Source organism: Carassius auratus, chromosome 45 (genome assembly GCF_003368295.1).
Source record: "Carassius auratus strain Wakin chromosome 45, ASM336829v1, whole genome shotgun sequence".
Classification (NCBI taxonomy): Eukaryota; Metazoa; Chordata; class Actinopteri; order Cypriniformes; family Cyprinidae; genus Carassius; species Carassius auratus.
This window is the reverse complement of record NC_039287.1, coordinates 9,217,482-9,245,139: the sequence shown is the minus strand read 5'-3', so window position 1 is coordinate 9,245,139 and position 27,658 is coordinate 9,217,482. Positions and strand designations below refer to the sequence as shown.

Sequence of the window (27,658 nt, the reverse complement as noted above, 5' to 3'; positions counted from 1 at the left end):
TTGGGTAAAATAAATTGATGTTTTGATGCTCACCAAGGCTGCAATTATCTAATGAAAAATACATTAAAATCTGTAATAGTGTGAAATATTTTTTCAATTTAAAATAACTGTTTTTATTTTAATACATTATGCTGCCTTGCTAAATAAAAATATTAATTTTCTTTCATAAATAAATAAATTAATTCCAAACCTTCAAATATATTAGTATATATTTTAAATTGAATAATAGAATGTTTTCAATAAAATAACTTTCACGCTATTCTTTCATAGTTTTGACTATTGTTTTGTCACTTTCACAGATGCCAGACTGTATTCAGACTGTATACAAGTGTAAATGTCTTTTTTTCTCCTTCCTTTCCTCAAGGCTGGTGTGAGGAACTATGAGAGGTTTAGTAAGGAGTTACATTCTCTGAGCCACTGGTCAGAAGAAGCTGAGAAGGTTCTGAAAGAACCAGACCCAGTCGGTTCTCCAGATATCTCTTCTGTTCATGAACGCATGGAAAAACTTAAGGTGAAATTTGTTGACCATTTGCCTATAAATTATAGGGCTGTATAAACACTTCTGAACTTTCTAATATGCATGTGTGCTTGTAGACCCAAATGTTAAAGCTGAGCAGTCTTTCTCCTGATCTGGAACGTTTGAATGAGTTGGGTTATCAGCTTCCCCTCAACGATAATGAAATCAAGCATCTGCAGAACTTAAACAGGAGTTGGTCATCTAACTCTGCTCATACCATTGAGAGATTCAGGTATGTGTGGTTACTGTTGATCTATGGTAGATTTCAATTTCTTCTCTTGAAGCGTGAGATATTCAGTTGTTTGCATCTCTGTGTATGTGCAGTAAACTGCAAGCCCTGGTATTGCAAAGAGAGAGCTTCTCAGAGAAGTGTGATACTTGGATGACCTTTCTTACCCAAATAGAGGAGAAACTGGCCGCTGAGATCTCTGGAAACTACCAGAGCCTGCTAGACCAGCAGAGAGAGCATGAGGTACTGATACATGAAAAAAAAGGAAAATACCTGTCTTTTTTTTGTTTTGTTTTTGAAAACCTTTAACTTAAGGCCTGTTCACACCAAATAAAAGGCTGCATTGACATTACTATAAAGTTTGGGGTCAACAAGATTTTTTTGTGTTTTTGAAAAAAAAAAAAAAGTCTCTAATGCCAGGTTCACACATACTCTGTTCATACTCCATTCATTCAGTGCAGAAGCATCACGGACTCATTGTACTTTCATACAGGATGTGTTTGAAGTCTTCTAATGATCCACGATTGTTTACCACAAACACAACTATCCATTATTTTGATTTCAAATCCAAAAACAAGAATTACCAATACCTTAAAATATTCAACGAAACCGTTAACATGAACATTTAGCTGAAATGTGCACATCCTGTACCCCATATTCACTACAAAAAATTGCAAATGTTTAAATGAGAAAGAAAAATAAAATAATTATTATATTATTATTAATAGAAAAATAATAATTTTTTTTTTTTTTGCTCTGTTTTCTCTATTAAGATGGAATGCACAGATTCAATATTCTGATGCGTTTTTACATGCGTTTTCTTTCTCAACTTTTTATTTTAAAACATAGGCCTAACAGACTGTGTTTACATTTAATAATATTTATTAGTTTAATTGTATGCATTTATAGTTTAATTATAGGGTGACCATTTGCACCATTCATATGGAACACGTCCCAGCCAGGATTTTAATATTGTCTAAAATATCCAGGTTTTGGCTATTTGCACTGTGCAGGTTAATTGTTGTGTAACATTCATGAGAGCTATAAAAAGCAGAACAGATGGCTTTCAAATCGCTTTCACGTGTTTGTTCGTTTGTTTGAGTTGAAGCATTGTGGCACACTTTGTTTTTTTTTGGATTTGTGCCCAGCGACGCTTCAAGTCAATCGAACGAACAACCATCGTTCCCTCTAGATCTCACCTTCTCACACACAGCCCCACGATTGGTCTATTATGTACAATACTTGCATGTTATTGGTCAAACTGCTCCGGATGTTTTTGGCATTATTAAAATCCTGGCTGGGACGTGTCCCGTATGAACGGCGCATCTGGTCACCCTATTTAATTACCACATTTTCATGTCAGTCCATGTTAATTTTTACCACAATCAATGCGCTGTCACTTTAGTTCAGCGTGTGCAACACAGCAAAAATAGATGAACTGATACTGGATCGCACTGCCAGAACATAATCGCATACAGTGTAAACGCTCTAAATGATCTGTTAACATGGGTGCAGAAAAAAAAATGCATATATTTGATCAGAAATACAGTAAAAATGTAATATTTTGAAACATTAATACTATTTAAAATAACTGTTTTCTGTTTAAATATGTCTTAAATTTTTATTTATTTGTGCTGTGGCAAAGCTGAATTTCCAGCATCATTACCCCAGTCTTCAGTGTCACATGATCCTTTAGAAATCATTCTAATATGCTGATTTGCTGCTCAAGAAACATTACTTTATTATTATTATTAGGAAAATTTTGTCCTCAGCATTTTTTCTGTGTCAGTTTTTTGGTGAAACCTTTATAAGATGGATATAATGAGAAAAATATGTAGTTTAAAATGCATAGGGTCATAGTTTGATGACCTACTTTATGGAACTGCTCTACTGTTTTTTTTATTTGTATGGATAGCTCTTCCAAGCGGAGATGTTTAGCCAACAACAAATTCTGTACTCTATCATCACTGATGGACATCAGCTCCTGAATCAGGGACAAGTGGAAGAGAGGTATCATTTGTTTATTTCCTTTATTTCCTCTATTCATACGTATAGTGACAGTCTCTTTTTTTGTCCTCTTGGCCAATAGGGATGATTTTGGCATGAAACTAGCACTGCTTAGTAACCAGTGGCAAGGTGTGGTGAGGCGGGCCAGGCAAAGACGGGGGATTATTGACAGTTTGGTTCGGCAGTGGCAGCGGTACACAGAGCTGATTGGGAAACTGCGTCACTGGCTGCAAGAAGTGTCAGTGGAACCAGAAGAACAACAGCAAGGGGCAACAGTAGCACTACAGCAGATTCGAGGCATGTTAGACCACATACAGGTACAGGTATATCCATATTTACATTAAAGTAGAAATAATGGCCACCTGCAAATAGCCTAAAGTACCCTGCATGTCCACATTTCTCCACCCAGCTGAAGGAGCGTGTGCTCCAGAGGCAACAGGGCAGCTACATCCTCACAGTGGAGGCCGGGAGGCATCTCCTCCTGTGCGCTGACGCCAGAACGGAGGCCTCACTTCACACTGAGCTGACTGAGATGCAGGAGCACTGGAGAAAAATTAACATCCGTCTCGACGAGAGGAAGAAAGAACTGCTTTCTTTGTTAAGGGTAAGTTAAGAGTAAAAGTTAACAAAACATTTTGGGTGCCCTTACTGGTTGCTTATTTGCTAGATTTAATAGTTTGTATCACTGAAAGAGGAAGCTCATTATTTCCAAATGTTAGCAAATCTTTAAGTAGTATCGGCTGATTATTTGAAATTGTTGGTTAATTTCTTTAGACAACCGGTGTCTTTTAGACGGATGTGTTTGATTGGTTTTTGCATCAAAGTCTCAGACCACTGTTAAAAATGCTTGTATTTTGCAGTTATTTTTACTAATTTAATTGAAGTTTATTTTTTGTTTCTAATTATATTATCACACCTACTTAAAAATAAAATGTTCAAATTTTCATTTCAATTTCAAAAGCTTGTTATTTTATTTGAGTAACCTCAGTATAGTCTCAGACTTTTGCAGCTCACTGTATACTGTATATATGACATGCTGTTGCATTGTTGGATATTTATTTGTTGAAGTGTTTTGTGGTGGTTTTTATGATGTGGTACAGTTTAGGATTTTTATAGTACATCTATAGATTTGAGCTGGTGGAGCATGTAAGATTGTATGGTGTTTAAATATAGTTTGGTTATTTTGTTTCAGTGAAATCAAGAATTGGACATTACTTTGAATTTCAAACTACAAATATCAGAAATACAAAAAATTAGCTAATTATTGAATAATTCAAGAACAAAAATTGAATATATGAAGCAAATATTCTGCGAACCTATAAATGGATCTCATGTTCAAAGTTATTTTCCAAAAAGAAAAGAGAGACAGTGAAGGACTTTGCATCAGACCTTACAGAGCAAATAGAGGCGAGCTAGCATAACGAGAGTGAGAGAGTGTGTGACGTGTCTCGTGTGTGCGTATGAGGGGATGAAAGAGAGAGAGCAGGAGAAAGAGGGAGCTGAAGGCGGGAGTTCTATAGGAGGCAGGACGCGGGAGGGTGTCTGAGCGGTGCCGAGCTGCCAACGCAGGGCAGCGGGGACTGGCAGTTATCTGCTCCATTTTGACGCAGCACACTGGACACAAACAACAATTTCGGATTGCAAAAGGAAAATGGCTCCTCTTTTCTTCGGCCTCTGTCTCTCTCTTCCTCTCTCTTCCACATCTCTCTGTTTTCTCAGATGATATGATAGAAGGTACTCCACTGCTTTATCTCTGCATGAAAATCTGTCTCTCGTGTGTCTCAGGACCATGGCCCTTTGCTCTGACCAGATTTAAATATAGAATTAATTACATATGCCAATCTATTATGCTCCTGATTAAAAATGTGGTGATCACTGAACAGTCCTTCTGACTTTTCCTCGAATATAGTAATAAACATTGTATTAGTGCATAAAAATTGCTAAATAAAATCTTTCTAAGGTACTGCACGTAATTTTATATATTGTTCAGATTATACTGTGCTGCAGAGTAGTCATGCCCGCTCTTTTTCACGATTTCACAATTATTATTTTTTTTCTGGCTATGTGTGCAGGACTGGGATCAGTGTGAAAAAGGAATTTCTGCATCACACGAGAAGCTGAGGGACTTTAAGCAAAAGCTCTCTGTGCCTTTACCCGACCACCATGAGGAGCTGCACACAGAACAGATTCGCTGCAAGGTACACAAACTAAATTGGACTCATTTTGTGTCCTATGACCTTCAAGATGCGTGTTGCTTCAGCAACATCTGACAGTCTTTCTTATTACTTGAGCTAAACCATTCAACAATATTTCCTGACCAGATTTGCAGTGATAAAGCAACAATATCTCAATAATACAGATAATTATTCGTTTGAGCAGTCTGCTGCTATCAACCACTGCATTAATAATACCCTTGCGTGTGTGTGTGTGTGTGTGTGTGTGTGTGCGTGTGTGTGGTTCCCTGACACTGATTAATTTTTAATCTGCAACGGAGGGTTGATTTTTCATGTGTGATGTTACAGAGAGGGTTGCAGTATAGAAGGTGTGTAAAAGTAAAATCAGCCTGCTCTGGTCTCTGTAAACTGGACTGTCAGGAAGAATGTCTTTGACTTTGCCTGAGGGAAGGAAGTTGAGGTCTATGCTAATCATGCTAAACCCCACATGTTAGCAGAGATGCTGAGGTTTAATAAGATGTGCTTATGCAGCAGCAAAAAAGCCCTTTTTTAACAGCAAAGTATTGGCAGCTTGTATTGTGTGATTAATGTCTTTTCAACAGTTATTATCTGTGAGTCACATTCCATCTGTATATTAGGTTTATACAGTGTAACTCTGTAAGCTAGCAGAGATATCAGTATCAACAAAAATCAATACAAATGCAATTAAGGTCGTTTAGTTGTTACTGTGTGTTAGGGGAAGAATATGTGCAGTCAATATTATTCTGTGTTAGATAAATGTAACCAGCCGTCTTAATTTCTTTTTTCTTCTTCTTCTTTCAAATCTTACATATTTGTTGTTGTTGGTTGGGAAGGGGAAGGGTTAAGGAAATGATTTATTTGATTTGTATTAATTCTTCTTCAAATGTTAACCCCCTCCCCCAAAAAAAACTACAAAAAAATAAAACAAAACAAAACATATTATCATTTTTTTTTTTTTTTTACCTATTTCGGTATTTTCAGTAGTCACCCTTTTGAACTAATTAAATTATTACATTTTAACTTAAGCTATTTCAGCAATCAGGTCTAACTCTATTAAATGAAAAAAAAAAAAAAAAAAATTAATCCAAAAACTTTGTCCTATTAAATTTTCAACAGTTACAGTTCAAACTTAATTTTACTGTATTTAATTTTTTTCATTTCATTTTTTAAAATCTTAAATTAGATTTGTGTTTTATTTCATTTCATTTCTGATGTGTTCATGAAAGTATATGTGTGTGTGTGTGTGCGTGTGCGTGTGCGCGTGTGCGTGTGTGTGTGTGTGTGTGTGTGTGTGTGTGTGTGTGTGTGTGTGTGTGTGTGTGTGGTAGGAATTGGAGAGCAGTGTTGAAGGCTGGACTGATAATGTAGCTGGGCTGTGTATTCTGAGGGAGTCTCTCTCCGGGGGGCTCAGTGCTGATGACCTAACAGTCTTACAGGAGAGACTTGTACTACTCCAGAGACAGTGGGAGGAGACCTGTCACCAGGTACAGTACACAAACATCAGTCTGTCCCTTAGCACCATAACCATTCTATGTTTTCATCAAGTTAGATAATGAATATGTAAAGAGATGCACTGTTTCACTGAATTTTTAGCAACTTAACTAAAAATGATTAGGTAAATTCAATAGATAAAGGTTGATTTTTGTATTTGCTGACAAAATGTACACAGAATTTATGATAATGTTGAATCAAAGTTCATGGTGGCTCTGGGCAACGTAGTATAAAGGATTGCAATTATATTATGCCTCTTAATTCCTGATGTCTTGTAGTAAAGAACAACAGATGGTGCATGACACTTTAGAGACTAAATTATTACATTTCCTACTGACATCTTCCGTTTCACATTTTGGTCTTTTTGCAACTTTTTCTTTATTCGTACTGAACCCATGGTGTAAGTGATCATTGTCTGTCATCACTGTAGCTGTCCCTGCGCCGGCAGCAGGTGAGCGAGAGGCTGAACGAGTGGGCCCTGTTCAATGAGAAGAACAAAGAGCTGTGTGAGTGGCTCACACAAATGGAGAGCAAGGTCTCACAGAACGGTGACATCAGCATTGAGGAGATGATTGAGAAACTCAGGAAGGTGAAATTAACACAAACACAACATATTTGTTTATTACAAAATCAAGCAGTTGATAAATAACCATCCCATTGAACTCCTGCAGATAAAATATATGTTTCATTGTTCAGTTTAGATTCTACATTTTTTAAACGGCAAAATATGTGAAACACAATCTACCCAAAGTCTTCTGAATATTCAGCTGATCTCTTTGTTATCAGGACTATCAGGAAGAGATCTCAGTTGCTAAAGAGAACAAGTATCAGCTGGAACAGATGGGGGAGAGATTGGCTCAGGCCAGCCATGAAAGCAAAGCTGCAGAAATCCAGTACAAACTCAGCAAAGTCAATGAGCGTTGGCAGCATCTGATTGACCTTATAGAAGCAAGGTAAATCTCTCAAATGACATCGCATGACATTGTACATATTGTGCTGTAGCTACTTCAAAAAGTTATTGTGGGGTCAAAGTGTCATTTATGTGTCTTTTATAAAACAAAAGCCCATATAATTGTATTACATTTTTTGCAACAGAATATTTTAATTCAGAAATACAAAACTACATTTCATGAAGATCAGTCAGTTCTTTTGAAGCAGGGTGTCTTAAAATGTTTTAAATAAAGTTTTCCTAATAAGAGGCCTTAAAAAGTCTTAAATATTTTTGGTTACATTACCCCAAAAAATTCTTCAGTCTGACGAGCCCAATGTTTGGAAATATTATTAAGTCTGTATATGGTGGTTAACAGAGGCCAGAGACGCTGAAGACGGACACAAAGAGGAGAAAATACTGTTCCTGATAGATCAAGATCACTGTTCACAATGCTCAAAATATACGAAGAAAATATCAATATTGAATTGGCAAACATAATTTTAAAAGATGGTATCTCTGTTTGCTTTCAGCTTCGAAACTTTGCTGATATTGTTTATGCTCAAACAGCAATGTTACACACTAACTTTAAAAAAGTGGAATCGTAATCAACCACCCCTTTTAATTTAACTTGTTTATATCTGTAGACACCCAGTGCGGAGTGTAATCTTTAGAAATAGAGGCATGAACTGAGCATGTTCCTTGTGCGAATGGCCTGTGGGTGGAAAGGAAGCATTTTGCACCAGCATCTTAAACATGACACCATGGTGTCTCTGGATATGACTGGTAAAAGCAAATTGCCTGCAGTCAGGACTGAAAGCCTCTTACATGTGTGGTGCTGATTTCATTGTGGCCAGAGTGTGAGAGGGTCATCCTCTTTCACACTCATGTGCATTAGCTCTGTGTGACTGTCTTGATTTTTCCTTGTATACTGACATACTTTTATTTGGAAACAATTAAAGAGATTAAGAGATTTTGCTCAAGAAAACGTATCCACACTGTTCACATAGAAACACTGACACACACTTTCTCTCACACACACGTCTACTTGGCTTTCTAAATGCAGGGCATTCCAATCACTTTCCAGAACATTCTCGTTCACCATTCCTGGCTGGTGGAATGATCTTCCCACCCCAATCCAGAATGCTGAATCCCTGGCAATTTTCAAGCGACAGCTGAAAACTCATCTCTTTCAAAGCTACTTCATCATAAAAAATAAAAAACCTTCCCCTTTATTTATTCCTTCTCTTTATAGCTTGTACTTATTGGCTAAAACCTGGCATTACAAGCACTTCCTGTGTCTGCTTGCCTTTTTAAGAAGAATTGCTTTATGTATCCCCAAGTGTAAGTCGCTTTGGATAAAAGCGTCTGCAAAATGACAAAATGTAAATGTATGTAAATGTAATACAAAATATCACAAAAGGACGTCTTTTCCCATTTAACTGATTTTTGTTTAAGTATGTACACAAACACACATAGATTGTTATTGTAATTTTGGATTTCCAAATTAGTCAAATTTTTGTATTTCCCAATTAGCATTTTTCTAAAAATAACCTTGCACAAAGATAATGAAAATTTCTCTAAAACATAAAATAAGTAAACTTGACCAGAGTCCTTTTGAGGAGAGAATTTCTTGAAGGTAGTAGTGTAGCACAGATCTTCAGCAGCAACGTCAGCGTGTCGGCCTTCAAAATATCTGAACACTGTAAGAGTCCTAGCTTCTCCCTGAGCTCTGTCTGTGAGACAGAACTTCATACCTAGTAACTAATGACCTTCAAACAATAGACTGATACCATTAGGACCTCCTACTGGAGAGACAGGATAGAAGGGCCATCCTGTGTAAATGGTTAGACTACTTTAAAAAACTGCAAAACAACTGTTTTTAATGTCCTATTTTAGTTTTAAATCTAAAGAAATGTTGAATGTCTTCATTTTTTTCTTAATATTCTTATGAATCAAAATAAAATAAAAAATCAGTTTTTGTTTATATGAATTAAATTTATGCATTTATCAGATTCTTTTATCCAAAGCGACTTACAGTGCATTCAGGCTATCGATTTTTACCTCATGTGTTCTCGGGGAATCGAACCCCCTACCTTAAGCTTGATAAGGCAATGCTCTACCACTTGAGCTACAGGAACACTATGAATAATATGAACATATATGAATAATGACAGACACAGTCATTCCAGTCCTCTGATCAGCACATGCTAATGACTGTCATCTTATTTTAGCCACAGTAGTATTTGTCACTCCCAGCTGCTCATGCCTGTACTTGAGAGCAGTTCACACACACATGCTCAGACACCCCACACACTAACCAGGGCACTAGAGAAATCCTGGTCACTTTGTTGTTCTTCAGACGAAAGAGAAGGGGAATTTTGACAGGGTGGAAGTTTTTCTTTCTTTTGGGACAGTTGATTGAGAGGATTGGGCCCAATGGTGCTGGATATGGGCACTGATAACATGACAGGAAGCCCTGGACAGGACTCAGATCTGCCGGAGTGTGACTGTGACATTAACAGGCAGGAAAACATTTATCCACTTATCATTTACATATTACAGATTCTCTTTTTATGCAATTTCATTTTAATTTTGCCATGTATTGTGGTATTTTCTGTCATATTTAGACATGTATTAATGCAAAGTGTCTGACATGTAGTTTATTTGATTATATGGGTGAAATATGTAGTTTGAGTTGCTTAAGTTAAACTATCATTGCTTTTCTCCACATTTGATTGCCCAGTAGACCAGAGAGTTTCACTGAAAACCTGGAGAAATGGAGAAAAAATGGAGAAAACGTTATACCGTGCTGTATTTGTTGACCGTGTGTTGTTGTTGTTGCGGTGGTTTTTGTGCTTTAGGAATGTAGCTTGAAGCACAGTCACACTGAACTGTTCACATACCAGGGTTACATGAGGGCTTAATCTCACCACATCAAACAGTTTCTGTGTTTTAGCTAAGTGCCTACTGCATACACCAAAGTTTCAATCAAAGTTGGCTGAAGTTGAAACATGTCCACTCTTTGCTTCATGTCCAGTATGAGATAAGACATTTTTTCTGAGATCTAGATCTGGAACGGTGGCACAGCTGAAACATGCTATGCTGGTATGCGTGCCTGTGTGTCGCGGCGCTGTGCTGAGCATCTGATTCTGTATTTTTATCCACATTCAGGATTTCTAGGAAACACAAACACCACTCGATTGCATTCTACTTCTGCTTATATTGTCACATATGCAAGACGCCATGACCTTACAACAGTTAACAAGTGATAAAGTAACTTCATAAATCTACTATTTAAATTGGCAAATGTAATGCATTTGCATTGAACTTGCTTATGTAAACTATATGTGTATATATATATATATATATATATATATATATATATATATATATATATATATATATATATATACACTGAAATGAGACATGAAAAATGAGAACTGATATTGTGTTTTCATGACTCTTGCAATAATGATTACTTTTCTTTAAATTAATTGTTGACAAAAAAAATTAAGAATTTATTTTTTAAACTATTATAATATGAACTTATATATATATATGATTATATATTTTTTTTTATTCACATTTATATGTATAATAAAACACATCTTTTCTGTATTGTTGTTTTTGTTTTGGGCTTTGTATAACTTTAAAACATAAAATGCTATGTATAAGGGTTTTTACATAAAGCTTTCATGAAGAAATTCTCTGAGTGTACATCCCATATTTACTGACTCTTTAAAGGCAAATTTCATTCCGATCTCAAGTTTCTTTGATAAAACATGAAAGACTTTTGCACTGCACAGTCCTGGTTTATAGCATTATTACACTTTTTGCGGAATGTTATATTAATAAAATCTCTTTATTCTGTCTCTGGGGTCTGTAGGGTAAAGAAGTTGCGGGAGACACTGGTGGCTGTGCAGCAGCTTGATAAGAACATGAGCAGTCTGCGCTCATGGCTGGCAAACATTGAGACTGAACTCTCACGACCCATCGTCTATGAAACCTGTGACTCAAATGAGATCCAAAGAAAACTTAACCAGCAACAGGTAACGCACACACACACACACAGAAAAGGCATTCATTTACATATGGTTGCATAAAAGTCTGTCAGTATAGTAAGTCTTACGAAAACTGGTATTAAATCTATGAAAGTAAAATAGGAGTTGAAAAGCCCTGTAAGAACTTGACTTCATCTGGCTTAGTCACTGACCCACTTACTGTTTCAGTATAATAATGTATGTTACCCAGCAACAACCAGCACATATCAACCTCTATCTGCGTCTGAGACAAATTATCAGTGTAAGAAGCAATGTTAGTCAAACATTTTTTAGAACTGATGATGCCACAAGATTAAACAAATTTGTAGAGAAATGCATGACCTCTGCCTAATAAACTGAAATGAAATGCCTAGAAACTAGCAAAAAATGATCAAAATGTCATATGTCGTGAGAAGCTCAGTGTAAGTCTGCTATCTCTGTGCAGGATCTGCAGCGTGACATAGAGAAGCATAGCACGGGTGTGGCCTCAGTGCTGAACCTGTGTGAGGTGCTGCTGCACGACTGTGACGCCTGTGCCACAGAGACCGAGTGTGAATCCATCCAGCAGGCCACACGCAGCCTCGATCGCCGGTGGAGAAACATCTGTGCTGTTGCCATGGAGAGGAGGCTGAAGTGAGTGTGTTCGGGTGTCATTTAGAAGTAAATTGATGTGTTGGAAAATGTACACATTGGTCTCTGTGTAAAAGTACACTGCTGTTCAAAAGTTTGGGGTGAGTGGAGTGGAGTGGCAACAATTTCCCCTCTGCGCTCCAAGCATTCAATAATCACTCCACTCCAGGTTCAATATTTCCTGCTCCTCGATCCACTGAGCAGAAATGCTGCTCCATGATGAAATTCACAGATTAAGTAATTCAGTATGTTTTGAAATATAACAAAGTACTATTCAGAACTTTTTACGATGTTAATATTAAACAAAAAATAAATACACTATACTAGATGAAAAGTTTTGACATGGTTTACTGGAATACAACATTTAGCCCACGTCTATATTAAAGGACTGTTTAACTCGGAGATTAACTAACTGTACAATAAGCTGTTTTAAAACATGATTTTACCCAATCAATATTGAGTATCCACATTCTAGAAACAAACATGCTCCCACTCCAATCTGCTCTCATACTCTGTTTGGGGTCAGTAAGAGTTTTAAAAAGGAAAGTAGTCTTATTCAGTAAGGATACTCCCAGCAAAATGATCAAAAGTGACAACCGTTTTCTACATTTATTTTAATTATTTTGGTCTTCCTTGAGCACCAAATCAGCATGTTAAAATGATATCTGAAGAATCATTGACACTAAAGACAGGAGTAATGGCTGCTGAAAATTCAGCTTTGCCATCACAGTAGATATGCAGCATAAGAGACTTCTTTGAAAAACATTTTTAAAAATCCCAAAGGTTTGAGCTGTATATGCTAATGAAGACTGCAGTTCATGAAAGTTGAAAATGAGCTATTTAGTATAGTTAAAGTATGTGTTTGAAACTCACCGTATGTGTTTTTGCAGGATTGAGGAGACGTGGAGGTTGTGGCAGAAGTTTCTGGATGATTACTCCCGTTTTGTAGAGTGGCTGAAAGTGTCAGAGAGGACAGCAGCTCTGCCCAACTCTTCTGGAGTGCTGTACACTGTTGCTAAAGAGGAGCTGAAGAAGTTTGAGGTACTCCGAGATCCACAGAGAGAGTTAATAAGGTTGAGGCAGTGAGTCAAGAGGATAATGATGAATAGGGCCTGAAAACAAAAAAAGTAACAAGAATACTATTGGGAAATAAAAAAAGGATCACTTATGACATCTATTGTCAAAAGTCCAGTCTACTTCAACCTTTAGTCTTTTACAATTTGTAAAATTTCGTTGTTGACTGAAACAAATGCTAAACCATTATTTCTTTTAAACATGCTCTTCACTTTTACCAGTTTGTGAATTTAAGATTTTTTTGCATCACAGGCATTTCAGAGACAGGTACAGGAGTGTCTGACCCAACTAGAGCTGATCAATAAGCAGTATCGAAGGCTAGCACGTGAGAACCGCACAGACTCATCCTGCCATCTACGACAAATGGTGCATGATGGGAACCGGCGCTGGGATATTCTCCAGAGGAGAGTAGCTGCCATCTTGCGCCGACTCAAGGTGATATATTATACAAAAATTATATATAAATATATATATATATAGATAGATAGATAGATAGATAGATAGATAGATAGATAGATAGATACATACATACATACATACATACATACATATATACAGCATGGATACATTGAATTGATCAAAAGTGGCAGTAAAGACATTTATTGTTACAAAAGATTTCTATTTCAAATAAATGCTGTTGTTTAGAACTTTTTATCCATCCAAAAATTCAGAAAAACAAAACATACATTACAGTTTTCACAAAAATATTAAGCAGTACAAGTATTTTCAACACTGATAATAATAGGTAATGATTAGAATGATAAGTAATGCATATTGGAATGATTTCTAAAGAATCATGTGACACTGAAGACTGAAGTAATAACTTACCCTTTATATACTTATATATTCAGAACCTAAACTACATAAAGCAGCAGCATGATTGATTGACTTGTTACTCTTTTGTCCTGCAGCATTTCATTGGTCAGAGAGAGGAGTTTGAAACAGCCCGGGATGGTATTCTGGTATGGCTGACTGAGATGGACCTGCAGCTCACCAACATCGAGCATTTCTCAGAGTGTGACGTTCAGGCCAAGATCAAACAACTAAAGGTCAGGGCTGTGTGAGCATACATCAATAATTAACATTTAAAAAAAATATAAACATGTAAGTGCTATAGCCTTGTGAGGAGCACTCCGACATGTGGCGCGGCAATGCTTCATGGAGACTTGAGTTTGATTCCCAGTCCTGATCCTGATTATTTACTGTCTGTCCTTATACTGTCATGTCAAAATAAATGCAAGACAGGTAGATGTTTAAGAAATATGTGGTGAATTTGAATATTCATCATAGCCAAATAGCTTTATACCTTGACAATTCACTAACATACATGATATTTATGTGACCCTGGACCACAAAATCAGTCTTAAGGACTATACATAATCTGAAAGCTGATCGATAAATCGATAAAATGACCTGTACAAATTTTTTTTTTTTTTTTGCTATTGCTAAAAATATATCCCAGCGACTTAAGACTGGTTTTGAGCTCCAGGGTCGCATATTTTAGACCTAGGTATTGCTGACACAAAATTATTTTTACTTGTTCTGTAGATCATTTACTTTTAAATTTTATTCAGAATTACTTTTCACTTTACTTGTGAACACTTGTGCATTCCAGGCATTCCAGCAGGAGATCGTTCTGAACACGGGTAAGATGGAGAGTGTGTTTGGGCAGGGGGAGGTGCTGATGGAGAAGAGTGAGCCTCTGGATGCTGCTGTCATAGAGGAGGAGCTGGATGAGCTGCAGAGATACTCTAGGGAGGTGTTCGGTCGGGTGGAGCGCTACTACAGGAAACTCACACGCCTGCCGGTAAGACACACAAATTCAGACATGCAAGCACACTTGTTTATATCTCAGCTTTTGCTTTGCTTGTGTAAGTGTGGTTGTTACTTTTATGGTACCTCCCATTCACAGCTAACCGATGATGAGTGTGAAGGCTCAGATCGTGAATTCGAGTCAGGTGACCTCTCAGACCTTCAGTGGGGTGAGGATGGTGCTATGTCCCAGACTTCTAGCAGACCACCTTCAGCTGGGACTGTTCCTATTCACACAAACGGCTCCGGCCGGGACACCCCTGCCAGTGTAGACTCCATCCCTCTAGAATGGGACCACGACTATGACCTGGACCCCATGGGCCATTCCATGTCTGCACAACAGGGCAGACAAAAAGATGAGGATGAGGAGTTACTGTGTTTGGCCACTCCAGCACTTACAGGTGAGTGTTTGCTTGACCTGAAGGATGTTTATGAGATAATTCTCCAGCTGAGTGTCCATCACCCTGAGAAAGTCTTCTCCGTAAACTGTTGGTATGCTTTGTTGTGTATCTCTTTTTCCACAGACGTAGTGATTCCTGAGAGCCCTGAAGCTTATATAAAACTAACAGAAAACACATTGAGGTCCTCCTCTGGTAGGCAATATGTGGTGGCATGCTAAATTAATGCTTGTCTACACTGCATGCTATCATATTGCATGAACTGCATGATTGCATGAATTCTAAAAACAAAAAATGCATGGCAAATATTCTGACAGATCTGGACTACTAAGATCCAACTTTAAATTTGTTCTAAAATCAAACAATGCCAATCGTCATTGAATGTGAAAACAATTAAGTTTTAAAGCACTTCCAAAAGAGAATTGAGTTGAGAATTTGATGGAAAAAGAGATGTGTAGTCCAGTGGAAATAACCACATGTATGCCACAAGGTACACTGTTAGGACAAGACCACTTCATGGATCAGTTTTACAAGTGCCATTTCATTCCAACATACAACAGTCAACACTGACATTAATACCTTTTTATATTTTGTTTTATAATTCACTGTTATAACTGAAAATGTTACATAAAACAAATGAGTTGTCTGCATAATATTCAAATTCCATTTTTAGCGAATAACGTGATTAAAAATTCACGTTTTAAAGCTTTACAAAACTCCTAATCACAGTGTGATCACAGAATGACTATTTCAGAATTATCTTTTTTTAAAAGGTGGTCATGTGACATGTCATGTTAATCTATACATTAATTCCTGCAGGTGAAGCAGTTCGATTATTAGACAATATAATGGACACCAGCCACTACAGCCTCCAGCAGACAGATGGCACTATGGGTGGCCATGACACCTCTCACATGGGCTATGTAAGTAAAATTCAGTTTAGTCCAGGGGTCAGCTAGTAAGTTTGGCATCGGGCCAAAAAAAAAATTTATCACTAGATGGTGGGCCAGAACATAATCAAAGGATAACTTAAGAAATTAATTGATGAAAAATTAAACTAGAACTGCCTGTGACAGACTGTGCTCTGCCTTCGCTCTGTTTCTAAAGTATCTAAGTTTGTTTGAAATATCACAGTTCTGTTCATAACATATTTATAATGAAATAAAAAATTAAACGTTTCAAAGTGGCTTTTTGGAAAACTAGTGTTCAAACTTTTTTTATGAAAACATGGTTGTCATAATTAGGTATAATTGCTGCTTTTTGCAATGTAAATTTAGTTTTTGATGAAAATAACAGTACGTTTTCTTCAATTATTTTACCTATGGATCGATGCATTTCTTACAGTCCGCTGATTCAGATCACAAAGAGAGAGAAAACCTGGTGCTATGGCAAAAGATGACCTCTGACCTGGACGCCATGGAGGCGTGGCTCGGACAGGCTGAGGCGGAGTTAGAAGAACTGAGAAGGAAAGATCTCAGTGCAGATATACACACTATTGAGCAGAGGATTAGAAAACTCCAGGTTTGCCTGCTACATATTTGTACATGTGAATTTGTGTTTGTGCATATTTGCTGAGTGATTTAGTAATTGTTTCCTTTCTAATGCTGTTAATTGTCTGCACATCTGACCACAGCTTTTGAAAATCATCACAAATTAGATTTACAGAGCTGTCCTGTTTGTAGCCCTAAAACCCAGATGAGAATTAAAATATTTTAACCATGGATGATAAACATTTCAACATTACCAACAACATAATTGTCACATGAGCTTGTTACACATCTAATCAGGCTGTTTAGTCATGAATCAGTCCCTTATGTGAAGAGGTTCCCTTTAGAATAGCTAATGGCTTTAAAAAAAAAATATTTTCAATTTTATGGGTAAGGTCTGTGGTTAACACTACTTAAAGGGACATTCCCATTCTACATTATAAATCAAGATTTGCTTTTCTAAAAGCACATTAGAAAAAAACAACAGGACCCCTGGTGAATTAGCCAGTCATTGACATAGTCAACATTTTCTACATTTCCGTCAAGTCATTATGCTCATGTGACCGAAATCCCCAAAATCACATTGAAAATGTAATTTCTTCTATCTGCTATATTGCTGAGAGTGCAAATGTACTATTTCATATTACTATAAATATAATAGTTAACCATGTCCAAGCTGTAAACGGATGCATTGGGTTCTGGCAGTTTCATGTGTGGGTTGCTCACATGTCTACACCTTAAAACAAGTCTTGCTCACACACACACACACACACACCCACACATACATTTCAAATTGGGCAGGATGTCAGCAATGGAAACAAACCAGTGGAAATCCACAGCATCCCGCTGACCCACATTCAGAGAGGATCTTGGAGCATCTGATCTCACCAGTTATTTTTACTTGCACACCTAAAACTGAAACACGTGTATACAGTCCAAAGGCTATAAGTGAACCTTCCCTTAAGAACAATTTAACAACAGAGGTGAACCAAAGGCTTGCACCCAACTACACATCATTTCTTGGTAACATAATGCAATCTGTAAAAGGAACACACGAATTTCTAACAATGCTTCACTCTTGTGTCCCAACAGGAGTTAGAGAAGGCAATGGATTCCCATAAGTCCAAAGTACTGTCCATCAACTTAAACAGCATAACACTACTCCAGTCAGACTCAGAGGAGAGCCAGGATCTACAAGTAAAACTGAAAGAGATGAACTCACGCTGGGATCGACTGGGAAAATCACTTAAGGATTGGAGAACAGCACTTCAGGATGCTCTGATGCAGTGTCAGGTACACACACAGACAGCACCGACATGTACACTACTGGTCAAAAGTCAGTAAGAGGGTTTTTTTTGGGGGGGGGGTTAATGTTTTCTCTTGGTTCATGTCTCTTAGTTTATTTCTCTTGGTTCATGTCAAATTAATTTTGATAAATAAGTCGCACCTGACTATAAGTTGCAGGACCAGCCAAAGTATGAAAAAAAAGTGTGACTTATAGTCCGGAAAATACGGTAAATGAAACACGCAGAGGCAGGTATTGTCATTCTCTCACATGTCTTGATTCTCTACAGGAGTTCCATGAGCTGAGTCATGGTCTTCTTCTCTGGCTGGAAAACATCGACCGCCGGAGAAATGAGATTATCCCAATATCACCAGGGCTAGATCGGCCTACACTTCAAGCTCATTACAGAGCACTAAAGGTACCTGTGGACAGGCCACTGCTTCTATATGGGCTGAATACATATTTTGTCTACTGTTCACCCTATACTGTACGCAGAATAAGAGAGGAAGAATAAAGCAGCTATTCTCATAGTATGTTGAAAACAATATGTAAAAAGGTTTCTGGATGCGAAAATATTTCTTCATTTGAGTCAAGTCACCAAGAAGACAGTGTTCATTTTTTTAACCATCTACTCTACTTTTAAAGTATTTTTTTCATCATTGCATTATGCACATTTGAGCTCATCCATTGTCAAAAAAAGTTTTTAAAATTCTCTAAATGTGGGAAAAAATGTATCCGAACACAAACCTTTCATTTTACCAAGTGAAACATCGACACGCTTTTGTCTGCAGCACACCCAGCGGGAGCTGCTGGAGATGGAGCAGAAGGTGGACAGTCTGCAGGAGCTCTCGGGACAGATGCTGGTGCAGGCACATGGCGGCAGGTGTCTGGAGGCCCAGGAGAGGGTGCACGTCATCGGGAACCGTCTGCAACTGCTCCTGAAAGCTGTGGCCACTGACATTGAACTGCTAGAAAACGAACTCCAGGCTTCTGGGAACAGACAGGTCAATCTACAAGTACATTCAGTGTTTATTCATCTCTTTACTGACCATTTTTTCAGTTTTAACAGATAAAAAAACAGCATTAGACAATGTCCATAATATCAGAATTTCTTGGATCTCCATTTCAAAGCTAATACTCAGATCTTCACCCAATTTACAGGATGCGACCCTCTGGTCTGTTACGGATGACACTGATATTTCTGTTTCAGAGGTCAGCGTTTCCACTACACAACAATCGGTAATGCATCTTCCCTGCTTTTTTTTGGTATTATTATGTCCTGCTAAATTGAGGTGGTTGAGCTTGTAACAGGGGAAGATTTTCAAAATGTTGGTTCCAGTATAATATTCCTCATGCCCTGTAAATATGTTGGTTTGGATGTTTATTTGTGGCTCCGGAAGTACTTTGCTTCCAATGAAATTTATACAAGAAACACTGGCTTTACCTTTAAGACATGCTTAAAATCAAATCAAGCCATACTAAATTTTAACGGATTTGTTTGAAGATGTCTGCTTGTCACCACAAGCTTGGTCTTTTTTTGCTGAACTGAAACATTCTTTCTTTCTTGTACCCCTCCCTCCCTTTTGCTCATTGCACAACAGCTGCGAGGCAAATGTAGTGTGTCAGAAGCAGGATCGTCAGCCAGACTTCCACGTCACAGGTACCTGTCTCTCTCTTTAGAATGCAGGGCGGATGATGGAACTCATTTCAGATCAGAACACCAGTTGTTCAGTTCTAGGAAAGGAATATGTTTTGGTTCCTAGTCAAGGATTCTTAGTAATCTTATGTGTTATTTTCCCCAAGAACATAATATTGTGTCTGTCAGTGTTACTTTGTGTGACCTTTGAACATAAAAGGTTTGAAGAAACTATCTTCAAAATCCTGATGCGTCCATCATCTTTCTCCATTCTAGATGCTACGTGAAAATACTGACATTTATTAGTCATTTCCAAAACCATGTCAATTTTGGTTGCTTTCATTGTTTTTTGGGGTTTTATTTTTTTATGCAAACAATTCTTCGTTATTTTACATTAAATAGATAGAAAGGCCACGAAACGTTAATTTATATATTTTCATATTTAAATGCTTTAAGCATTATGTCATGTTTGTTGTGTCTTCTTAATGAAATATATTATTAAGTATTACAAAATACTCACTTCTGAGTATAAATACTCATGATCTTTATAATAGCACACATATGGAAGTGTGATCTGTCCAAGAACAAAAGATTTAATGTGTGCATAAAACATGGACTTCTGTGAGTTATCATCATATGCAAATACCAAAACAGTGACAGATGTTAAAACTGTTTCCTTTGTTTAAGATTGATGGAGAAAAGTCCAAAAATCATGTTTGTGAAAATATTACTTATATATTATTGTATTTATTACAATTTTGAATTAGCATTTACTTTTAAGTTTTATTTTAAGTTGATATTTTATCTGTATAGCTTTCATTTAACTTTAATAATTTTAGTACATTATTAACTTTTTCTCATTTTCTTTTAATTTTTTTTTTTACTTTTACTTGACAACAGTTTGAAATAGTTTAGTTGTGGTTTGAGTTAATGATAACAACACTGAGTTAAAAGGATAGCTTTTAAAACAAATCACCCTTTCACGTGATAAACTGAATAGTAGACATACTATGTTGTGAGTAGCACAGATTATTCTTATCTATTCTCATGATGTTTTGTAGGTTGCCCAGCGGTTCTGGCTGCGTTTCGTCTCTCTCTGGTTCCTCCGGGTCACAAGGTGGCGCTGGTGTGGCTCGTTGTCAGCCCTTTCTGCTGCGGGTGCTCAGGACAGCTCTTCCTCTGCAGCTCCTGCTGCTTCTCATAGTGGGCTTGACCTGTCTGGTGCCCACGACTGAGCAGGATTACAGTTGTACCCAAGCAAACAATTTTGCCCGGTCTTTTCATCCCATGCTCCGCTACATGAACGGCCCACCGCCTGTATGAGCAGGAGGACACTTTAGGAATGCCTTCCCAGAATGGACTAGTCTTATCCAAAGCTGATTGTACTTGTTCCTGTTCAGTTACTGCTGCTTATTTCATTTTTCACTAAACAGAGTACTATTGAACTCATTGCAATGTAGACTAGTGTTGGACAGCCAAACTGGTAAACCTTTTCTGTTCCAAGGAAACCGATGAAAAACTATAGAATTGTATATAATTCTGTACTTAATAGCACTGACATAAGCATAAGGTACTGCACTTATACCGACCAAGTAAATGGCTAAGGAAACTGTTTTATTTTTATTTTTGTATTATTTAAAACTGTAGAAAAAAAGTTATTTTGAATATTATTTAAATTATATTTTACATGGCATTTCAAATTTTGTTTTTATTTCATGGCATAGAGTTCACTTTTTTTTATTGTCCAGATATGTAAAACAGTCCTTTATGTAGCTCTATGGGAGAAGTGTGCTTTTTATAACATTTATCTACTTACTGTGTTATGACAATGACAGTGTGACAAAAACATTATGATTGCGATGTCTATTTCTGTATGTACAGTTTGCTAATGCTGACAATAAAGACACATCTTTTCATTTAATATATATACATTTTGCTAGTTGCCCATTCAGTATAGTTAAAAGTATCATTTTAAAAGTACTTGTTTTTTTTTTACTCTTGTCTTTATAATTATTTCAGCCAAATTAACATTTCCAAATTTAGGTCCTTTAAAATGAAAACACACTGTACAAATCATAACATTAAAGTATCAAATTTAATGGCTGATAAGTGCAATGTACAAGTCTACTGGACTATGACCAAACACATTCACAGATTTGAGGAAAAATATGACAATCTAGTGCAAGACCATGTCAGCCCTGCATTGAATGTGTACCAGTGATTCTCAATGCTTATAAAAATCAGCATTTACATGTCTGTTGACATGGCCATAAAACCTATTACAGCACTTTAATACAGCAAACATAGGGTTTAACATTGTCATATTAACAAACCAACAAGCGAACATCTTTGCTCCAAAAAAAAAAAAAAAAAGATGCCACTAACATCACCACTAATCACAGAGCATTTTCCCCCATTTGAGTTAAAATTACATATTAATATATTTAAAATAAAGCAGTTATATATATATATATATATATATATATATATATATATATACACTGCCCTCCATAAGTATTGGAACAGTAAAGACTAAATTGTTCTGTTTGCTGTGGAGTCAATAAATCTGTTAATATGATTAAAAGATGAATATGAGACAAAACTACAGAATGGCATATTTTATTATTGGGTGATTCAACACAAAGATGTTTTTCAGAGTTTCATCTCCCTATGATGTGAGCAGAAGTATTGGAGCAGTTTCCTCACAGCTCTTTCTAAGTGTTCAGCTGTGTCCTGTTGCATTCGTTCTTCAGATATTAAAAGCAGGGAATGTGTCTCATCAGTTAAATCCATTGCTTCTGCATTCTAAGTCTTGTATTCGATGATGACACACACAAAACAGGATGAAGACGAGGAAGCCGACTCTGAAAGAAAAGCAAGCAATTTGAATGCAAAAAGAAAAAAGAGTGGAAGTCAATTAGTACTATAGGAAAATCAAAGGGCATGGAGAAATCAAGAGTTTGGAAACTACCGGTGACTTCAGCAAACAACGACGAACTGATCGGGTGAGACAAACAACAGTAGTTGATGACAGACAAATCATAAAAGCTGTGAAAATGAATCAGTCTGCTGGAGAAATTGACACAGAATTACAGAAGCTACACAGCAAGATGCAAACCTCTGATCAGCACCACAAATAGAAAGGCAAGATTCTTCACAAATGTGAGCCAGTAGAGTTTTGGAACTGAGTTCATGGACCAATGAGACAAAGATTAACTTTAATCTAAGTGATTGGAAAGCAAAAGTGTGGAGAAAAAGGGGAACTGCAAATGAACCTAAGCATACAAGCTCATCTGTAAAGCTTGGTGGAGGTGGAGTCATGGCATGGGCACACATGGCTCTCTAGAACAGGACCTCTTCATTTTAATGATGACTTCATGTATGATGGCAGTCGCAGAATGAATTTGGAAGGGTACGAAATCATCTTGGCTAACAGTATTAAAAAAAATGCCACCAAACTTATTAGAAAACACTTCTTATTGAATCAGGACAATGGCCCAAAACACCCTGCCAGTTCAGTCAAGGACTTGATCAGGGCAAAGAAATGTAAATTGCCCAAATCAATCTATAGATTTAAATCCGAAGCTGAAGAGGAGACTATAGACAGAAACTCCCCAAAACAAGCAACAGTCTGGGTCTGGGGAAAAGCATGTCAAAGCATAAGACCAAGAGTCTGGAGATGTCTATGGGTCGCAGACTCACTGCTCTGACTGCATGCAAGGGATCTGCAACTAAATATTAGCTTTCAATCTTTTACATCTGCCTTAAATTCAACTGTTCCAATACTTATGCTCACATCAAATAGTGGGATGAACGCTAAAAGTGCTGTCATTTTTATTTGGTAAAACATGTATGTCGAAAGACCTAATAATAAAATGTGACATTCTGTACTATTGTCACATATTCATCTTTTAATCATATTTGCAAATGTCTTGACTTCACAACAGAGAAAACTATTTTTTTCTTTACTGTTCCAATACTTATGGAGGGCACTGTATATATATGATTGCGAGAATATATTGTGGCATTTTCTTTTTCTTTATTCCAAAGGTAACATTTCTCCTGTTTTCAGTCACTTTATAATATAGTGTACGTTACTTCATATTAAGCGCTGCTTGTAATTAAACCTAACTATTACTATTGCCATTATGCATATAGTAATAATAACATAAAAAACAGATGCAACACCTCTGCTACAATATGAAGTTCTTCATTCTACAGTTAAGGTAACATTCCACTTACCTCTGACTGGCAGTGGAATGTCAATGTAACATCACCTGTTTTTAAAACAATATCTGAATAATCCTTGGTAACTAAAGTTTAAGCAATGAAACCATTTACCTGCTAGTTTATGATGTTCTTCACAAGCCACCTGCTCTTGATTGTCTTTTGTTTGTTTGTTTTAGCTTAAGTAAGTTTGTGATGTCAAAGTTGTCACTCCATTGGGTGTTTAAAAAGAAGAAGAACTAGCAGCCCTAAGAGCCCTTTTTCAAAAATGTCTTTCAAAACTAATGAATCAAGTGAGCATAGATGTATACTGTTTTATTTGAAGACTCAACCTCTTTACATTTTAAAATGTGTTCATTTCTAGATGGGTCTTCTAGAATCTAAAGTATTCTCTGATAAGGCACAAAGAGAGACTTCAGTTCCACCTTCAAATCTATTAGCCAGCACTGACTGGTTCACAGTCTTCACATTCTTCAGTTGTTGGACTGGACACAGATCAGGGGTCTGGACTCTGGCCGTGTTGGGCTGCATGGCTCCAGGACCTCTGGAGGGGCTGCTGCTGCCGGCTGTGGGTGTAGACCAAGAGTCTTTCTCACTCTGTGACCACGGTCGCTGCACTTTTCTTGAAGAATGGAATTGCTGGGCATCCAGCATCTCTAACAAAAGGTCATACAGTGGGACTCGATTCTTACATTTCATTCGGTATAAGTGCTCCATTCCTTTGTTGCTTTCAAAAACAAAAAAAAAGAATGCAGATGTAACGTGCATGACTGTAAGCAGTAATAATTCAGCAACAAAAATCATTTAATGATTGCTAATAAATGTAAGAAGGTCCCATCAAATGGGTAAAGCTCCTTTTCAAACCCTCTTTATTTGTATAAAAAGCTTGTGATCTGTGTTACACTGCTTTTGAAATATTTGGGCTGAGTAGGATTTTTATTTTAAAACATTAATCTCTTAGCAAGGCTGGATTTATTTCTAAAAATTGCACAACGGCTACAATAATATTGTGAAATGTTCTTTTACTTTAAATGAACTGTTCTTTGTTTGAATATATATTTAAAATGTAATTTTCTCCTGAAATGGAAAAAGCTGAATTGTCAGTCTTCGTTTTCACACGATCCGTCAGAAATCATCTTATATACTTATTAAATACTTATTTTTCTCCTCAAGAAATGATTATTATTATCAATGTTGAAAGCGTTTATTTGAAAAATTAAATACAGCAATGTAAAAGATTTTGACAGCCACTTTTGATCAATTTAGTGCTTTCTTTTTTAATAAAAGTATTAATTTCTTTAAAGAATGATTATCTTTTTGACCCCAAACTTTTAAATGGTATTGTGTATGAAACGCATCTGTTCTTTACCTCATTGTGTCTGATGTGTGAGAGCAGCAGCAGGAGCTGGGCCTGCCGGCGAGACTGCAGCTGCGGGGTGGCACCTGATTTACTGATGCAGTAAATGAGGGCATCAGTGATGTTGTCCAGCATGCACTGCACCATGAAGCTGTCCATCAGGGGCTCCACTGAACTGGAGCAGAATGAAAATGCACCTGATCAAACAGAAAAAGATAAGCAATAACCATTTAAATATTTCCTATGAACTACAGAGATGACAAATAAAATCTAGAATAGTTTCCAAAATCTAAAAAGAAATCTATAAACCAGGCCACTGTATTTTTGATCAAATAAAGGCCACCCTGGTGAGCACAGGAGACTCTGGATGATCACTTCAAGCTTCAAAGCTCTTCTTTTCAAAAGTCCTCAAATCACCAAGTTCCTTCATTCTTTATGACTTGCAGACTCACCAGAATTGAGAAGTATGATGGCTTTGAGACAAACGAATTCCTCCAGCTTGAGTTTGAGACTCCGGAAGCGAGCCACGGTCGCCAAGAGCATGTCGAAAATCTCAGTCATCCCCTCGACACATTCCCCTTCACTCCTGTAAAGAGGTAGACCAGCTCTTTACCCATGCCAGGAGATTTTTTGTCTCTTTTATTGTGATATGTGCCTTAAAATAGCTGTTTTTTTCTTCCGTGAACAATGCTGTTTACCGTTTACTTTGCATGAGAGCAAAGACTGGACGTCTAATGGACTCTCTTTAGATCATCTGTCTTTCATTAGCTCTTATCCTATCTTAGCAGTCTTCTGCCTTTCTTTCATTCAACCATCTTATCTTTACAGTCCCCTCCAAATTCTTACTCGCCTTTCTCCTCCGTCCTGCAGGATGCTTTATTAAACTGTCAGTCTCACGACTCTTTACTTTTTACGGATGCTGGTTATGATTCATGTTCCCTTGGTGATGACGCTGTTCTTCAGAAGCCCTTTAAGGAGCCTGTTCCCAACCGGGTTCTCTCTAATTACAATCTACGTGTGACATGATCTTCTGAAGAGGAGCACTAGGCTCTCAGGTAAATAGTTCACATCCTTTTTAATAATCTAGTTTTCATTTCATAATCATTTAATTTCATTTCGTGAGGTATGCTCCTCTGCTGGGCTAATTCCCCGCTGCGTGGAGAAAAATTCTACATTACAAATCAATGTTCTTTATGAAATTGAAGCAAAAAATAAGCGCATGTAGAGATTATGTATCAGGTCAATATGACATCTCAAAAAGCCCACGATCACACGCACAGCAAAACTGCCTGAGACTAAAATAAAACCCTGAGTTTCATTCGAGTCCCCGCAGGTTTCTGTCACGCCATGTTAGTGCTTTTCCATTATTCTTAACAGTCAATTGAAGCTAAATGAATTCAAAACAATTGAATACGTTTAAAAAGCTTCTCAAAGTGTGGTTGCACACTTTTTCATGTACTTCATGTTCATATTTTTCATGTGTTATGTTCTATATAACAGCGAGATGGTAACAGCGAGAGTGAGTCATTAGATTGGATTCAGGTTTTATGATTTTATGGATTAATACAAAAAAAGTGTAAATACATATTGTACAGTGGACTACAAAAGGAAGTGCAGAATATCCGGTACCTATCCAGGATGAGATCCTGAGCGAAGATGAGTTTTCCAGGTGAATGAATAGACCTCCATATGAGGCCGATCATCAACACCTCCAGCCAAGAGCTCTCCAACAACTGAACCTGATCGTGCAGAGAGAGATCCTGGAACCCTGTTGAGTTTGAGATCAGACAATACCGAAAATTCAATAATAAATTAAGTTACAAAATATATAAAAATGCAGTTAACATTAGTTATTTCTCGATATTTCAATATATCTGTACATCCTCTTGTATTTTTTATTTATTTATTTTTTATATTAATTATATTTAATTATTAATGACCCCTAAATCTTTGAATGGAAGTGTCAGTTGTGTAGCAACAGCAATAACAAGGTCAAATAGATTTTTACCTTTTTCTGAATAAAATGAAAAAGGCACACCTGCACAATGATTCTGTGTTCTGGGCAGCTGTTATGTGGTTATTGCTATTTTAATATGGGTGGGTGGTTGCTAGGCAGTTACTAGGCTCTATGATATTCTGGTCCCTAGCTAAGGTCCCTCCTTCAGTGAATATATGGGACTTTTCACTCATCATCACTGAGGAAAGTTACAGTGTTTTGCATGACAGCTGTGTGAAGAGAATTTGTGCTCTGCATTTAACACATCCAAAGTGCACACACACAGCAGTGAACACACACACAAACCGTGAACACACACCGAAGCAGTGGCTAGTCAATGCTGTGT

The 27,658-nt window shown here is 37.0% G+C and overlaps 2 protein-coding genes across 4 annotated transcripts in view; one reads left to right on the top strand and one right to left on the bottom strand.

Moving 5' to 3' along the window:
• Positions 1 to 21,657, top strand: part of LOC113063144 (nesprin-1-like) — a 52,878-nt gene extending 31,221 nt beyond the window's left edge. Inside the window, exons 53-78 of one of the 3 annotated variants that reach the window (XM_026233344.1) lie at positions 365 to 511; positions 595 to 749; positions 842 to 989; positions 2,662 to 2,756; positions 2,836 to 3,070; positions 3,163 to 3,357; positions 4,826 to 4,951; positions 6,277 to 6,432; positions 6,870 to 7,028; positions 7,226 to 7,392; positions 11,257 to 11,419; positions 11,856 to 12,043; positions 12,931 to 13,081; positions 13,367 to 13,549; positions 14,026 to 14,163; positions 14,730 to 14,921; positions 15,027 to 15,327; positions 15,451 to 15,519; positions 16,144 to 16,247; positions 16,669 to 16,845; positions 17,904 to 18,104; positions 18,386 to 18,514; positions 18,888 to 19,100; positions 19,258 to 19,308; positions 19,698 to 19,756; positions 20,794 to 21,657. In XM_026233344.1, the coding sequence (XP_026089129.1) occupies positions 365 to 511; positions 595 to 749; positions 842 to 989; positions 2,662 to 2,756; positions 2,836 to 3,070; positions 3,163 to 3,357; positions 4,826 to 4,951; positions 6,277 to 6,432; positions 6,870 to 7,028; positions 7,226 to 7,392; positions 11,257 to 11,419; positions 11,856 to 12,043; positions 12,931 to 13,081; positions 13,367 to 13,549; positions 14,026 to 14,163; positions 14,730 to 14,921; positions 15,027 to 15,327; positions 15,451 to 15,519; positions 16,144 to 16,247; positions 16,669 to 16,845; positions 17,904 to 18,104; positions 18,386 to 18,514; positions 18,888 to 19,100; positions 19,258 to 19,308; positions 19,698 to 19,756; positions 20,794 to 21,055 (4,164 nt within the window). In that variant the 3' untranslated portion in view covers positions 21,056 to 21,657. Of the gene's footprint in view, positions 1 to 364; positions 512 to 594; positions 750 to 841; positions 990 to 2,661; positions 2,757 to 2,835; positions 3,071 to 3,162; positions 3,358 to 4,825; positions 4,952 to 6,276; positions 6,433 to 6,869; positions 7,029 to 7,225; positions 7,393 to 11,256; positions 11,420 to 11,855; positions 12,044 to 12,930; positions 13,082 to 13,366; positions 13,550 to 14,025; positions 14,164 to 14,729; positions 14,922 to 15,026; positions 15,328 to 15,450; positions 15,520 to 16,143; positions 16,248 to 16,668; positions 16,846 to 17,903; positions 18,105 to 18,385; positions 18,515 to 18,887; positions 19,113 to 19,257; positions 19,336 to 19,697; positions 19,757 to 20,793 lie in introns of all 3 variants that reach the window. The other 2 variants (XM_026233343.1, XM_026233342.1) reach the window with 2 other exon arrangements.
• A 2,057-nt stretch (positions 21,658 to 23,714) lies between these two features.
• LOC113063198 (estrogen receptor-like) lies at positions 23,715 to 27,081 on the bottom strand. Its single transcript, XM_026233425.1, has 4 exons — positions 26,946 to 27,081; positions 25,769 to 25,902; positions 25,334 to 25,513; positions 23,715 to 24,690 (listed from the first exon to the last, which is right to left on the bottom strand). The coding sequence occupies exons 1-4, from the start codon at positions 27,017 to 27,019 to the stop codon at positions 24,320 to 24,322; spliced, it is 759 nt and encodes a 252-aa protein (XP_026089210.1). The 5' UTR covers positions 27,020 to 27,081; the 3' UTR covers positions 23,715 to 24,319.
• Between the last annotated feature and the right edge of the window lie 577 nt (positions 27,082 to 27,658).